The sequence below is a fragment of the Dioscorea cayenensis genome, chromosome 5 (assembly GCF_009730915.1).
Source record: "Dioscorea cayenensis subsp. rotundata cultivar TDr96_F1 chromosome 5, TDr96_F1_v2_PseudoChromosome.rev07_lg8_w22 25.fasta, whole genome shotgun sequence".
Taxonomy (NCBI): domain Eukaryota; kingdom Viridiplantae; phylum Streptophyta; class Magnoliopsida; order Dioscoreales; family Dioscoreaceae; genus Dioscorea; species Dioscorea cayenensis.
In genome coordinates this window covers 30725265-30739233 of record NC_052475.1, presented here as the reverse complement: position 1 = coordinate 30739233, position 13969 = coordinate 30725265, and the positions used below count along the sequence as shown (strand labels likewise).

At 31.8% G+C, this 13969-nt stretch overlaps 1 protein-coding gene, 1 non-coding gene and 1 pseudogene across 2 annotated transcripts; 2 read left to right on the top strand and 1 right to left on the bottom strand.

The window, feature by feature from the left end:
* Nucleotides 1-1158: 1158 nt before the first annotated feature.
* Nucleotides 1159-3806, top strand: LOC120262227 (transcription termination factor MTERF9, chloroplastic-like). The gene is made up of 2 exons (XM_039270308.1): nt 1159-2574; nt 3567-3806. The coding sequence occupies exon 1, from the start codon at nt 1390-1392 to the stop codon at nt 2566-2568; it is 1179 nt and encodes a 392-aa protein (XP_039126242.1). The 5' UTR covers nt 1159-1389; the 3' UTR covers nt 2569-2574; nt 3567-3806.
* Nucleotides 3807-5595: 1789 nt separating this feature from the next.
* TRNAW-CCA lies at nt 5596-5667 on the top strand. Its single transcript has one exon. It is a non-coding gene; the product is annotated as a tRNA-Trp (tRNA).
* A 7213-nt stretch (nt 5668-12880) lies between these two features.
* Nucleotides 12881-13444, bottom strand: LOC120260267 (annotated as a pseudogene).
* Between the last annotated feature and the right edge of the window lie 525 nt (nt 13445-13969).

Sequence of the window (13969 nt, the reverse complement as noted above, 5' to 3'; positions counted from 1 at the left end):
ATATATTTTAGGAGTGTGATTTGTATACAGATGGTCCCGGTGCTCATATGTATATATATACATTGTCTCCACTTGTTCCAATAAGGTTTATACATATCCCCATTTTTCTTAGCATCATAACCGTTTATTTTGGCAAAATGAAAAAAAATAATGTAGTTCTTTTTTATGATTCGAGAGGAGTATAGGAAAAAGAAGAGTTATTATTTTGTTTTCTCTATTTTTTTTACTATATAATTATTAAAAAAAAATTTGTACAAATGGTGACAAGGGTTACCCTATAAAGAGGTGTTAAAGAGATAAGTATGTACAGTGGTATACTAACTATATTGACTTAATGACCCATAAGAATTTACCATGTGAGCATTGTAAGGTGGACTAACATACATAGCAATTAAAATCTGTCACATGCACTCAAAATGATATATCAATAACCACAATCTCGTAATAGTAAATTTTCCTATCTTGCAACTTAAAGAGGTGAAGAATATGACTCCTTCTACAGAGGATCCGGTGAACAAGTAAAACATTACTAATATGGTATTCTATAGTATATCTATAATCTGTGTGTAGGGTATTACACAATGCTATGACACAAGGGATTCCACATTCACATTGTTTCACTTGCCCACCACTTATGGTGACTTCCATTTAACCATATAATTATTACAAAATTCTTTTATATATATATATATATATATATAAAGCTATGATTAGGATTAAGAATATACTCCCTCCATTTTTTTTTACTTGTCATATTTACTTAATTCACATAATTAAAAAAAGTTGGTTAAAATTAGTTGGTCACTTATATTTTTATAAAAATTTCCATTATTTTTCAAATTTACTCTTGTTTAAAAATCTAATAGTAGAGTATATAATTTAATATTTTGATTGTGATTTATTAAAAATTATACAAGTATATTAAATTAAATAATAAATTTAAAAATAAAATTATTTAATACTGCACAAAATTTTTAATGTGACAAATAAAAAAAATAGAAAATAAGGAAAAACTCCAAAACGTGACAAGTAAAAAAGAACTGAAAGAGCACAACGTTAATTAAATAAGAATCCGACCCAATAAGCTTCGGATCCGGAAACCAGATCCGATATGAACCCTTGAGAATTGTTAGTTAAAACCAAAAACCCTCGCTTTGCTCCTCCCAAATTCCCAATCCTCTGCTCTTCCATTCTCTTCAATCTCTCTGGATTCCTCAACTCATTCTCGTATTGGTTTTCTTCGTTGATGGTCATAGAGAGAGAAAGGCAAGAACTTTCGGTGCATCTCCGTGGTATTGCGCCATAGAAATCCATAAGTGAGGTGAGATATCTGACCGGCATCCATTGTTGCGCTTTGATCTTGTAGTTGTTCTTCTTGTTTGTCTCGCAATGATGATGTTTAGATTTTTTATCAAGAAGCTCTGTGGACCTGCTTTTCAGCATCCTTCTTCCAGAAATCCCACTTTTAGATGTATTTGCTGCTTCTCTACTTCCATAACCGAGGGAACCATACCTAAACCACCTTCTGCAGTTGAATTTAACTATGTTGGATTCTCCTCAGAGGAAACATTGAGGGCTTCAAAGCCCCTCAATGAATCAACTCTGCCCCAGCAACCAGAGTTGATCCTTGGTTTCTTGAAAAGAAGTGGTTTTGATGATATTCAGATCAAGAATCTTGTTTCTAGGCACCCTAAATGGCTCCTCCTTGATGAAGAAACCTTGCAGCCAAAGTTCAAAGCTTTGCAGGATTTGGGGTTTTCTGGTCCTGATCTTGCGGGGTTTATCATAGCAAACCCCTTTGGAATTTTCCGAGATTTTGAACATAATCTCTTGCCCAAGATTGAGTTTTGGATTGACCTTCTTGGTTCCTTTGAGGCCCTCATAAAGCTTCTGAAGAACAATAGACGCTTTCTTAAGCGCAGCTTGGAGAAGACGATAATTCCAAATGTAATGATGCTTAGGGAATGTGGCATTCCTGATATTAGGATCAGATCTGTAGTGAAGCACCGACCAAGTTTCATACTGCAGAAGCCGGACAGGTTCAAGACTTTAGCTGCGCATGTGGAGAAGATGGGAGTTCCTCGGAGCTCAGGGATGTTCTTTTGGGCACTTAGCTCCCTCCAAAGTACCAGTGTGGCCAGGTTCAATGCAAGGTTGAAGCTCATGAAGAGTTTGGGGTGGTCAAAGGAAGACTTCAATACTGCATTTTGTAAGAATCCATTGTTCTTGACACCCTCTCTGAAGGTTATGAAGGAGAAGATGGAGTTTTTAGTGAATGAAGTTGGGTGTGAGCCATCTTATGTTGCCAATCATCCAGTTCTTTTGTCATTGAGCTTGGAGAAGAGGTTGATTCCAAGACATTGGGTATTGCAGATGCTGAAGTTGAGAGGGTTGGGCAATAGGAAGAGTCTGACTACTGTAATGTGCTGCTCAGATAAGAAGTTTATCAATGATTTTGTTCTGTGTCATTTGAAAGAAATACCCGAACTCTTGGGGATTTGTTCCATTGGCCGCAAAAAGAAAGATGGCCTGGATGTCCTGGTTCAAAAACTCAGTGTCCTTGCATGAACTAAGGTATGAATTTCAAATTTTCTGAATTATTAGATTGATAATATTTTTGAGTCACTCTGAATGATATTATTATGAAAATTCATATTTGGAAATTGGTTGGACTTGTTCACAAAGCATCCCACATCTTGTAGTGTGAAGCAATTGAAGTACTTGGCAAAGTTTCCAAGGCTTGTTGTTTTTACCTTTCAAACTTGTGTTACATAGATTAGCTGACATGTTCAAGGATTTAACAGTTTTTTTTTTTTTTTGAAAAGGTCAAGGATTTAACAGTTGGGAAATATCTTTTAAATGAACTAGGTAATAATAGGTATGCCTTCCAGGCTACGATTAATAACAACTAATTCATTTTATGTACATGATGGCCAGTTGCTGGGAATATGAAAAGCTTTCGTTCCTGGCAGGGAACCAAGTGTAATTCTAATCTATTATGTATAATTTACGGCGGACATAGGTGAATCCAGTAAAATATTCCATCATCATCTTTGTGGATTTTCTTATTTGGAAAGTTAAAATGATGCTGAAATTTGACATTCAAGAGAAAACACAAGGAAATATTTGAGCTGTATCTTGATGTAAGAACTCTTCCAGGAATTACTCGGATGATCTAAAATGACTTACAATTTAGAGAGGGATTGAACTGGCTGTCCACCTGCAAGTTAACTTCAAGGCATACTAGTAGAACCATTGTGGCTTTTCTTTGTCAAAAATCCAGAGTTACAGAATTTTGGGTTTTGAGCCGGGGGCCACATATTTGTTCTTATGAGATTTGAATGATATTTTATCATGATTTGGAATGAATGTTCAATCGTTCCACTCTTTTCTTCTATGGTAACCTTCTGACAAGCGCTTCCACTCTTTTAATATGTGGTGACCTTCTGACAAGCTCTTCGGATATTTCATTATTGCTTTTTGTATCACATAAGTGATTAAAGAGATGATATCTTGTTGTCAAGGATGCAATTTCTGATCCATTTTCCATGGAATTTTTTTTACAGAATCTGTGCAATCCAAGAACTTACAATCATGGAATGAGATCAATCTGGTTTCTTCACCGAGGAGATGAATCTGGTTTCTTCACCGAGTACCAGCGAAGGAGGGAATCAAGAATTCGGATTCTGGTAATGGTTAAATTAAAGTTGAAACAAAGAAAAAATTGTTTTTGATCGAGTTGTTACTTGCTGAAGAACCAAATTAATTAATTTCTGCAATATAGTTTAAGTGCATTCTTCTTATTATTTCTGGTACTGAGGCTGGTGACTTGGTTGTGATTACAAAGCATTCGCGCAAAACATTGTGATTGTTATGAGATTAGGAACCAATTATCAGCATGCAGAACAAAAGTTTAATAAATTATTTAAAAAAAGAAGGTTTTTAATGGTAAAACCATGCATGCCATTATTGTTGATTATCAAAATAGTAAAATCCAAAAGTTGAAAACATATAACAAATAATTTTTGTTTTAGAAATTTCTGAATATAAATAGTTGCCTGTTTGCGGAGGAAAGATGAAGTACAACGGCATTTAATTTAGTCATTAATATGAAAATCATATCATTCTCAAGAAGTATATGTAGTAAAATACTATAGAAAAATATATCTTATTCATTTATTCTTAGATCATAGTTTAGTTTCCATTACTTCTCATTTATTGCAAACAATATATACTAGATAAATCTCTCGTTCAAAATAAATAAATAAATAAACATAAGGCCTTAAATCATTTGACAGTGTGGCATTAGAACTTTTTGGCTCTCAAAAAGGTCATGATATAAGAAGAAGAAGAAGAAGAAGAAGAAGAAGAAGAAGAAGAAGAAAAACAATGAAACTACAGCTAGCAGTGGTCAAAATATTCCAAAAAAGGAAGAGGGTTCTCACTTCTCATGATCAGTTTGAAGGGACATGATAGTACTTTCCGTTACACATGCACCTGTAAACAATAGGGCAAGACTCAGCAAGAGAACACTTGAAGCTCACAATCACCCTCTTGCATGGAAAACAAGGTCCACATGCATGAGAACAGTCTGGCAAGCTTGATTTAGACCCATATATATCTTTCAAAATATGATGATGATGATGATGATGATGATCCTTTGACCCCTCCATCAGAGCAATACTCACTGCAATTAATATATATATAACAATTAGCTAGAATCAATAAAGCAAGCTATCCATCAATAAATAAACTAAGTTTGAAAGATATATATGTATATATACCAGGAATAATGAAGAGAAAGCATTGGGATAGAAGAAAAAAGAGGAAAAGAGAGGTTGCAAAGAGGTTGGTTTGATGCTTCATTTTGGTTCTGGTTTGAAGATGATCAATATTGAAAGGTGATACTTTAAAAGATGAAGAGAAGGATGGATCATATATGTTGTGATGAAGAAGCACATCACATGATACATGCATGGGTGTTTATGAATGAGGATGGTCACATGAAGTATCAAAAGGAAGGGAAAGTGGAGGGAGTGAGTTCATTAATGGATGTCATTTGAAAGAACGTAACTGGAGGAGTTATTAATGCATGATGTGATCCTTTGAAAGGAGTTCACGGAGAAGGATATATACATAGGTACTGTTCTCTGTTGTTGGATTTAATGAAGCTCTCATATAGTAAAGATACATATATTTATGTGTATTTCAATGCATGGATTTCTTATGTTTTTGTAACTTTGCATGCATGGCATGCAGAATATGGGACCACAATTTCGTATGAAAATGGTCAACTTAATTTATTTCTTAGTTCAAGCAATTAAACTCTGAAAGAAAATGAGGAAGATCATGGAAAGAAGAAATTGAAACATGGTTAATTTCTTCAAGCAACCAAACACTAATTAAGGCTGTGTCATGATTAAGCCTACTGCATTACTTGCTCTTTGGACTAATGGTAAAATATGATGACGTACAAAGTCTTTTTGAATAATACGGACAAAGTCTATCAAAGAAGTATTATATTGGTTGTAGTGGTGTGTAATATTAAATATATTTATTATAATTTATTTGATTATTTTGGCTCACTTGTAACTTGGATCCGTGGCGCAATGGTAGCGCGTCTGACTCCAGATCAGAAGGTTGCGTGTTCGATTCAGGTCGGGTTCAAAACTATGTTTTTTACTATTATTATTTTTAAAACAATATAAAATCTACGGAGCAGGTGGTTTTTCATATCAATGGCAACAAAATCAAAATGTTGTATTTCAACTTACATTTAGCGGTGTCAAACGGGTCGGCATAGCTCGGGCCCATTATGGTCATGCACTATACGTGCTCAGACCGGTATTGCCGTCTAGAAATCATGCCGAGCTAGCACGACCCGCCAACCTCTAAGGTCGCACGTGGCCCGATCCAGTTATATTATATTTTTATTTTAAACCCCAAAAATATATAAAAAAAATACCCTAAATTTGTGCGTGCGGCCCGCTTCAGACCAACACGGCACGCCACGCCAAATGCAAGTTTTTTCTTTTTATTTTAATTTTTTTGGTATATATATATGTATATTAATCAATAAGGCTTTTAGTTCTAAGTATTTGAATTTTAAGATATTTTTTAAACAAATTTAGCAGGCACGGCCCAAACCCTAGGCCGTGCTAGGCTAGGGATTTGCAGCTCGCCAGCCGGCACGACTCACGGCCCGCTTCAGACCAACATGGCACGGCACACCATGCCAAATGCAAGTTTTTTCTTTTTATTTTAATTTTTTTGGTATATATATATTTTTTAGTCAATAAGGCTTTTAGTTCTAAGTTTTTGAATTTTAAGATATTTTTTAAATAAATTTAGGGAAGTTTTTTTATATTTTTGGGGTTTAAAATAAAAATATAATATAACCGGATCGGGCCACGTGCGACCTTGGAGGTTGGCGGGCCGTGCCGGCTCGGCACGATTTCTAGACGGCCGTATCGGTCTGAGCACGTATAGTGCATGGGCCGTAATGGGCCCGGTCTGAGCACGTATAAATATTTTCAAGTAAATATCATATTGTTTGGTTTGCTGTAATTATGAATGATTTATTTACTTGAAAATTTTATAATTAATTTTATTAATTTTATAAAAATAATTATGATAAAATATTTAATTATATAAATACTAAAGTATAAAAGTATGATATTTATTTAATTTTATTACTTAAAAATAATTTTATAATTATGAAAACAATATAATATTTTCAATAATAAAAATATTTAATCATATAAATAGTAAATTATTAAAATATTTAATATTTATTTAATTTCATTACCTAAAAATATTTTTATAATTATTTTTAAAACATTATAATATTTTCAATAAAAAATATTTTTGTCATAAAATTTTTTAATCATATAAATATTTAATATTTATTTAATTTATTACTTAAAAATATTTTTATAATTTTTTTTAAAACATTATAATATTTTCAATAAAAATATATTTTTGTCATAAAATTTTTTAATCATATAAATATTTAATATTTATTTAATTTTATTACTTAAAAATATTTGTGTTAATTGCCAAATACCCCTTGAAAGTTTCGTTTATATACATTTTCCCCTCTAATTTTGGTATCCCCAAAAACACCCTCTTTTTCTCTCCACTTATTTTTAAACCCTTCAAGTCGTTAAAGTGACTAAACGGAGTTGGGTGGGAATTTTTTTGACAACAATGACCTTCATCTACTAACGCAACTTTTTTTTTTTAATACGGGCTTTTATCTACTTGTAAGAAAGGTCTTCTTCTAACCGAGTCTTGGTTGTCCTTTTTTGGCATGTTTGCTCGTTCCATTTGGAATCTGTGAAATCTCGGGTTGGGTTGGTAGATCCGATCTGGAGATCGGAGTCACGGTGGAAACACCTAAATCCGCCGGCGACAGCGTGGGAGTTCGACGGAAGTGCACCATCACCGGAGCGGACCTCAATCGTTTCTTGGATTTATGGGTGTTTGCCCTGTTGTTTTATTTTCTTGGCGGCAATAAACGATAGACACAAAGATCAATGGTTTGAAGTCGGAGAACCCTTTAGAGGACTCCGTTGGTGGAGAGTTGGATCTGTAGACAAGCTCTGCTGGTGTTGGGGTTGAGGAGAAAGAGGTCGTGGAGATCGTTGGAGAGGTTGAGGAGCTAGTAGCATTGGAAGAGGAGAAGGAGAAGAGTGAGGAAGGTGAGAACTTGGAGAATCATACTAAGTTTCTGGTTGAAGAGACAAAGGAGAGGGAGAATGTAGTTGCGGAGGAGGTAGACAGAGATGAATTAGGAGACTAGGTATTTACACACAAACATACACTATTAAGTGGAAGCAGACTAAGTTAAGCTATTAGTACAATAATACATTATATTTTGATTAATTTAGATCCCAAAAACTCTTTAGAAATTATTGGATTAAAAAAATTAAAAATTAAAAATTAAACTCAAATTCAATTGGTCTTTTTTTAAATAAATGCTTAAAAATAATGTTTAAAAAGAAAAATATCTTGGAATAAGAACTTTAGGGAATTAGAACATAAAAGAATCACCTTTTTATGGATATATGAATAAATCATGAGACTATTTTTACCATGGATTAATTCTTGTTCTATAAACTTTAGGCTATTTTTACCGAGTACTCTTTTTAAATCTTGTAGATTCCAATCAATATTTTTCTTCCGAAATTAGAAGTACATTAAACATAAAGATAAATTTTTTTAACGCTTTTTACGTTTAATAATAGTTGTTTTTTTGTTTAAGTTATTTTTATTTCCGTTTATCAATCCCGGGTTTTTTTGTTGAATCTAACACGTTTTTCGTTTAACGGTCTCGATTCTTGCTTTAATTTACTCGTTTTTGTTTATCCGATTATGTTAGAGTGCATTGTTAAATGTTTTTACTTTTTTTAATTTGTTGGGTTTCAATAGTTTTTACATTATATGTTAATGCGTGTCGATTAAGTTTACTAATTTTTTTGTTTTAATAGTTTTTGGTTTTTTTGTTTGCGAATACACTTTTTTTATGTTTAACAATAGGTTTTTGTTTAAGTTATCTTGTTTTACGTTTAATAATTCGGATTTGCTTTTAAGGTATCGCGTTTCCGTTTAATAGTCTTGGTTTTACGTTTTAACAATAGTTATTTTTGTTTAAATTACCTTGTTTTCTTTTATCAATCCTGGTTTGTGCAAGCAACCCCATAATAAACATTCCGACAATTTCAAATTTATCCATACAAAAAGAATCGACATAAATCGGATGAATTTGAATTAAAAAAAACACACACACATACCAATTAAGAATCTCCAAGGTGATCGACATAAATTCTAAATCGTTCCTTTCTCTCTTACAAAACAACGAATACCCTCCCCCTCCTCATCCTCCTTCCGTTAATCCGATTTCTTCGGTTCTCTAAAGTACAACACATCTCTCATTAGTATATTGATTCTCGTCAGCCTCTTCCTTTTCAAGGCCGAGCCTTTCCCACCGACTTCATCGTCAAGGCAAACCCGAAGAACCCATAGCAACAGAAGGTGGTGATGAAAATGGTCGAAGGCCACTAGAGATCCGTGGTGAGGCTCAAGGTCTTTCAAAAAATATTTGAAAGATGGGAAAAAACTGGGTTATTTTAAAAAAGATGATGTGCTTTTATCCACCATTGTTGAGGGTAAAAATGGAATTCAATCAAATGAATTAGACGGAATTAGCTGAAAGGGGAAAAAATGAAGTGAAACAAAAAAGGAAGGGCTGTCCGGCAAATTCAAAAGTCAGAGGGGTTGTCTGTGAATTTTTTAAACTGTTAGGGGGTAAAAAATAATTTTCCCAAAATATTTTTATAATTATTTTTAAAACATTATAATATTTTCAATAAAAAAAATAGTTTAATTTTTTAATCATATAAATATTTAATATTTATTTAATTTTATTACTTAAAAATATTTAATCATATAAATAGTAAATTATTAAAATATTTGATATTTATTTAATTTTATTACTTAAAAATAATTTTATAATTATTTTTAAAACAATATAATATTTTCAATAAAAATAATATTTTGTCATAAAATTTTTTAATCATATAAATATTTAATATTTATTTAATTTTATTACTTAAAAATATTTTTATAATTAAATTTAAAGATAATTTACTTTATTAAATATTTTTATAATTAAATATAATGGTGAGTGGATACCACTTACTTTACTGCATTTCAATTTACAGCAAATTTTGTTATAAGTTGAAATACTGTAAAAGTGAGTGAGATATAAGTCCACCTACATATAAATGGAAGTTTTGCAACAAACCAAACAGTCATTTACATATAAAGCCACTTATATTACAGATACTTACAGCTACTTACAGGTAACCAAACAGCCCCTAAGTGAGAGTGACAAAGGTGTTGGAGCTGTTTATGCCTTGAAGGAGAATAATGCTCAAATATCTTATTTCCTTTGCTTGGTAGAGGATTGCAATCAAATTCTACAGGAGGTTAGGAATGTGCATGTTTCCTTTGTGTTACGATCTGCGAATATGGTTGCGCTAGACCAACTTATTCTATGCAAAGTTGATGGGAATGGGACTCTGCTCCTACTTGTTTATCCTATGTAATCTTGTCTGATTTAAGTTAATCTTATCAGATTTTTTTTTAAAAAAAAAAAAAATCTTACACTCAAACGTGACGTAGATCATTAACTTGTATTTTCATTGGATCAAAACAAATATTCTGTTAACACGTAATTTGTGGTTCTTGCCTAATTTGATTGGTTAGATTGGTGTGTTATTATGTTGTATTACTTTTTTTTATTCAATTTCAATATTAAAATTTCAAATTTAATTTATAATCAGTCTTAATTTTATTTCAAAATTTTTGGAAATTACTCTAAGACTTGTGAAATATAAATGATAAAATAGATAAATCATTATTCATAAAATCAAATATAAAATCAAACAAGTGAAATATGGAAGAAGAAAAAAAAAAATAGATACGAGATAATAAGGAAAGTGCTACACGTCACAATTACAACCACAGTACTCATGGATCATCAGTGCTTATTGGTTATTGTCAATCAATTTGGAGAAGAAAAAAAGTCCTCCATGCTGGAAGTTAAATTCATAATTCATGGATCGTCAGTGTTTAGTGGTTATTGTCAGTCAATTTAGAGAAGAAAAAAAGCCCTCCATGATGGAAGTTAAATTTTTAATGAAGTTGAGACATTGCTTGATGTGTGGATGAACTCCTTAAACTTGAATGCTTTCTTAAATACAAGAATATAGGAGATTAGAGCGTAATCAATTTTATGAACAATTGACCTGAAGACTTGTGATGAGCTTTTAAAAATATAATTGTTGGGCTCAAACTAAATATGCCAATAAATGACTCGAACTTCTCTATATTATTTCTCATATACATGTGTTATACAAATATGATTTATATATACGATTCTAAAATCTTATCTGTTTTTTCCTACTTTTTTTTCCTATTAATTGAAAAACATTTTTTTTGAATTTTGATTGTGATAACAAATCAATAGAATGGAAGACCAAACATTGTTGCAATTTCTATACTGTGTCCAGAAAGTCAATAGATTGCATCTGCAAATGACCAATTATATAGTGTTTTTTCCAATGTTATATTCCTTTTTTTTTCTTTTATATTGAAGAACTAACTCAAAATCTTTTTTTTTTAAAAAAACTTCTTTTGAAAATTCTTAAGAAAAAGATGCTAATTCAATAATATAAAATTAGCAAAAGTAAGGCAAGATGATTAAGATAACTAGATAAGGATAGGTAATTCTTGTGCTTGAACTAGCATAGTTTGTTTTTATCATGCCAAGATTCTAATTCAATTAAATTTGATTTCAATGATCAAAATACATGGTAAAATTTTCTAAATAGTTTCTTTATTTTTTTAAATTTATCTTTTTAACTCTTTTAATTTGAACTATAATTTTATTATAAAAAAGATGAACTGACATGACTTATTTAAATATAATAGAGATTAAAATTTTACAATTTAAAATGAGGGGAAAAATTAAGAGAATAATTATATCATTTTAAATTCGGTTGTTTTCTGTTCACACTCAAGTTTACAACAGCATGGTTAATAAATTTTAATTAATTACTAATAATAGTATTTTAAATTGAATAATTTAATATTAAAATTATTGCTTTTATATTTAATAATATCCATTTATCAATGTCAACAATCTTTTCGATAGCCTGACATGTTAAGCAAGTGTCAAACATCCCCAAAGAAATTTCCAACCAATTACGTGACTTGTTGAATTAATGAAGAAAAAAGAAAATTACATATATGCCCTTGAGAAAATACATATATAATTATTTATATATCTTTTATAAATATTGTATACTTTTTATGAAAAAACGTAACCATTTATCAATGTCAATAATCTTTCGATGGCCTGACATGTCAAGCAAGTGTCAAACATCCTCAAAGAAATTTCCAACCAATTACGTGACTTGTTGAGTTATTGAAGAAAAAAGAAAATTACATATATGCCCTTAAAAAAATACATATATAATTATTTATATATCTTTTATAAATATTGTTTACCTTTTTTTATATAAAACTGAAAAAAAACATAAGGATAATTATTTAAAAATCCCTGCGAAGTTTCATTTTTCCTTGCAGTCCCTGACATTTGCACTTCCCATATTGTCCTTTTTGCATATGTTCTTTTTTAGTCCATATTGTGACAACCATTAGTGTTTTTTTTTTCTAAAATAACAGAATTGTCCTCTCTTTTGCCTCCAGCCCAATCACATCAAACATTTTCTCTTGAAGCCTTCATCTCCCTCCTCTTTTGGTGTACTTCATCTTCATCTCCATTCTTTTTTTCTCTTGTTCTTCTTCCCTTTCTCGTTGTTTTTCTTGTCCTTCTCGTTGTTCACATTCTTTCTGTCGTTCAAGTAAGCAACATCTCTATTGGGTTTCGCTTAGTTCCTCCTTAGGGTTTTTACGCAGGTTTTAGTCATCATGGAGACATTTTGTGCTGTAATTCATTTCAAATGCGAAGGACGGCTGCTACAATTCACGATCCTCACCACATGGGAGGTTATTATAGGCGAGATATGTGAACTTTAGATAATACGCAGATAATACACAGAAAGAACGTATATTACACTGAAAAATAACATTTTACACCAGAAGAGACGTATATTACACAGAAAAGCCTGAAACTAATTATTGTTCTAAGTACCATCAAAAGTCGGATTCTATACAGGTACGAAATACACACGAAAAGCATGCAATAACAATCTACAGAAAAGGAGGTACGGAGGATGAAGATTTTTTTAGGAAATCAGTAAATCATCATAGTTTACTGGTGCGCCCGTGTCTCTTTAACAACCATTGATGTGCATTTAAACATACAAAATACTAAAATTTGATTCCATTAAATTAAATTTAATGGAAATTATTCAAATTTCAAGTAGTAATTATAATACACACATATGTTACAAAGTTCCAATGACTAGATGAGATCTTCAATCAATTTGGGTACATCATCACCATTAGTTGCATCCTCTTTCTCATCTCCACCACCATTCTCCATCTTCTCATCTCCAGTACCGCCGATCTCCAAACCGCAATCCCACTTCGAAGACCCCTCATCTTCTCCCAAAACCACAACCCTGTCACTAGAAACTCAATCTCCAACGCCCACAACAATCACATCATCTTGATTCCCTCGTTCCCCATCATCGACCTTATCGGCAACACCTCCACAAACAGAATTCTTCTCCTCGCTTTCACTTCTTTCGGCGACGATCAGAGCGTCCGGGATTTCACAGTTGTTTAGGCCGGAATCTTGGACACTGTTGTTGGCGGATGAGAGGATGCGCAAGCAGTGGTCATTTTCATGGAGAGAGATGGGAATGAGGAGGAGAGATAAAGGATGAAGATGAAGAGGGAAGCAAATAGGTCATTTCCATAGCCACTTAACTACACAGTAATGGCATCATGATATGATGGGAATTACTTTGAAAAAGAGGGACATTTGAGGAAACAACAAACTCAAGAGAATTTTAAGAAAACTGTAAATTATAGAGGGATTTATAGGGATTTAACATATAATATGCTTAATTTCGGAAATAGTATTTGTTATTTTTCATATTTAACTTAGTTAAACATTGATCCATGCCTAGACAACTAGAATATAAGTCAATTTATATACCATCATCGAATTAGATATCTTTCATTTAATACATTGAACTATCAACTAAAATATTCTAAAACACTAGTTCATGCCACGCTTAACTTAAAAGATAAATTGATATATAAGTAAATCAGAAATAGCCATTTCTCTTATCTCCATCCATGCGTTAAACAAAGGGGACGGCAACCTAAAATCAGGAGTATATTATTGTCTATGATTTTGTTAGGTATATTGGCAAATACGTGTGGACCCCTTTTTTTATTTTTATTATTTGAATTAGTTTAAATT

Bases quoted from the DNA above. Each gene is read 5' to 3' on its own strand.
- LOC120262227 (XM_039270308.1), top strand. From the start codon at position 1,390: ATGATGATGTTTAGATTTTTTATCAAGAAGCTCTGTGGACCTGCTTTT.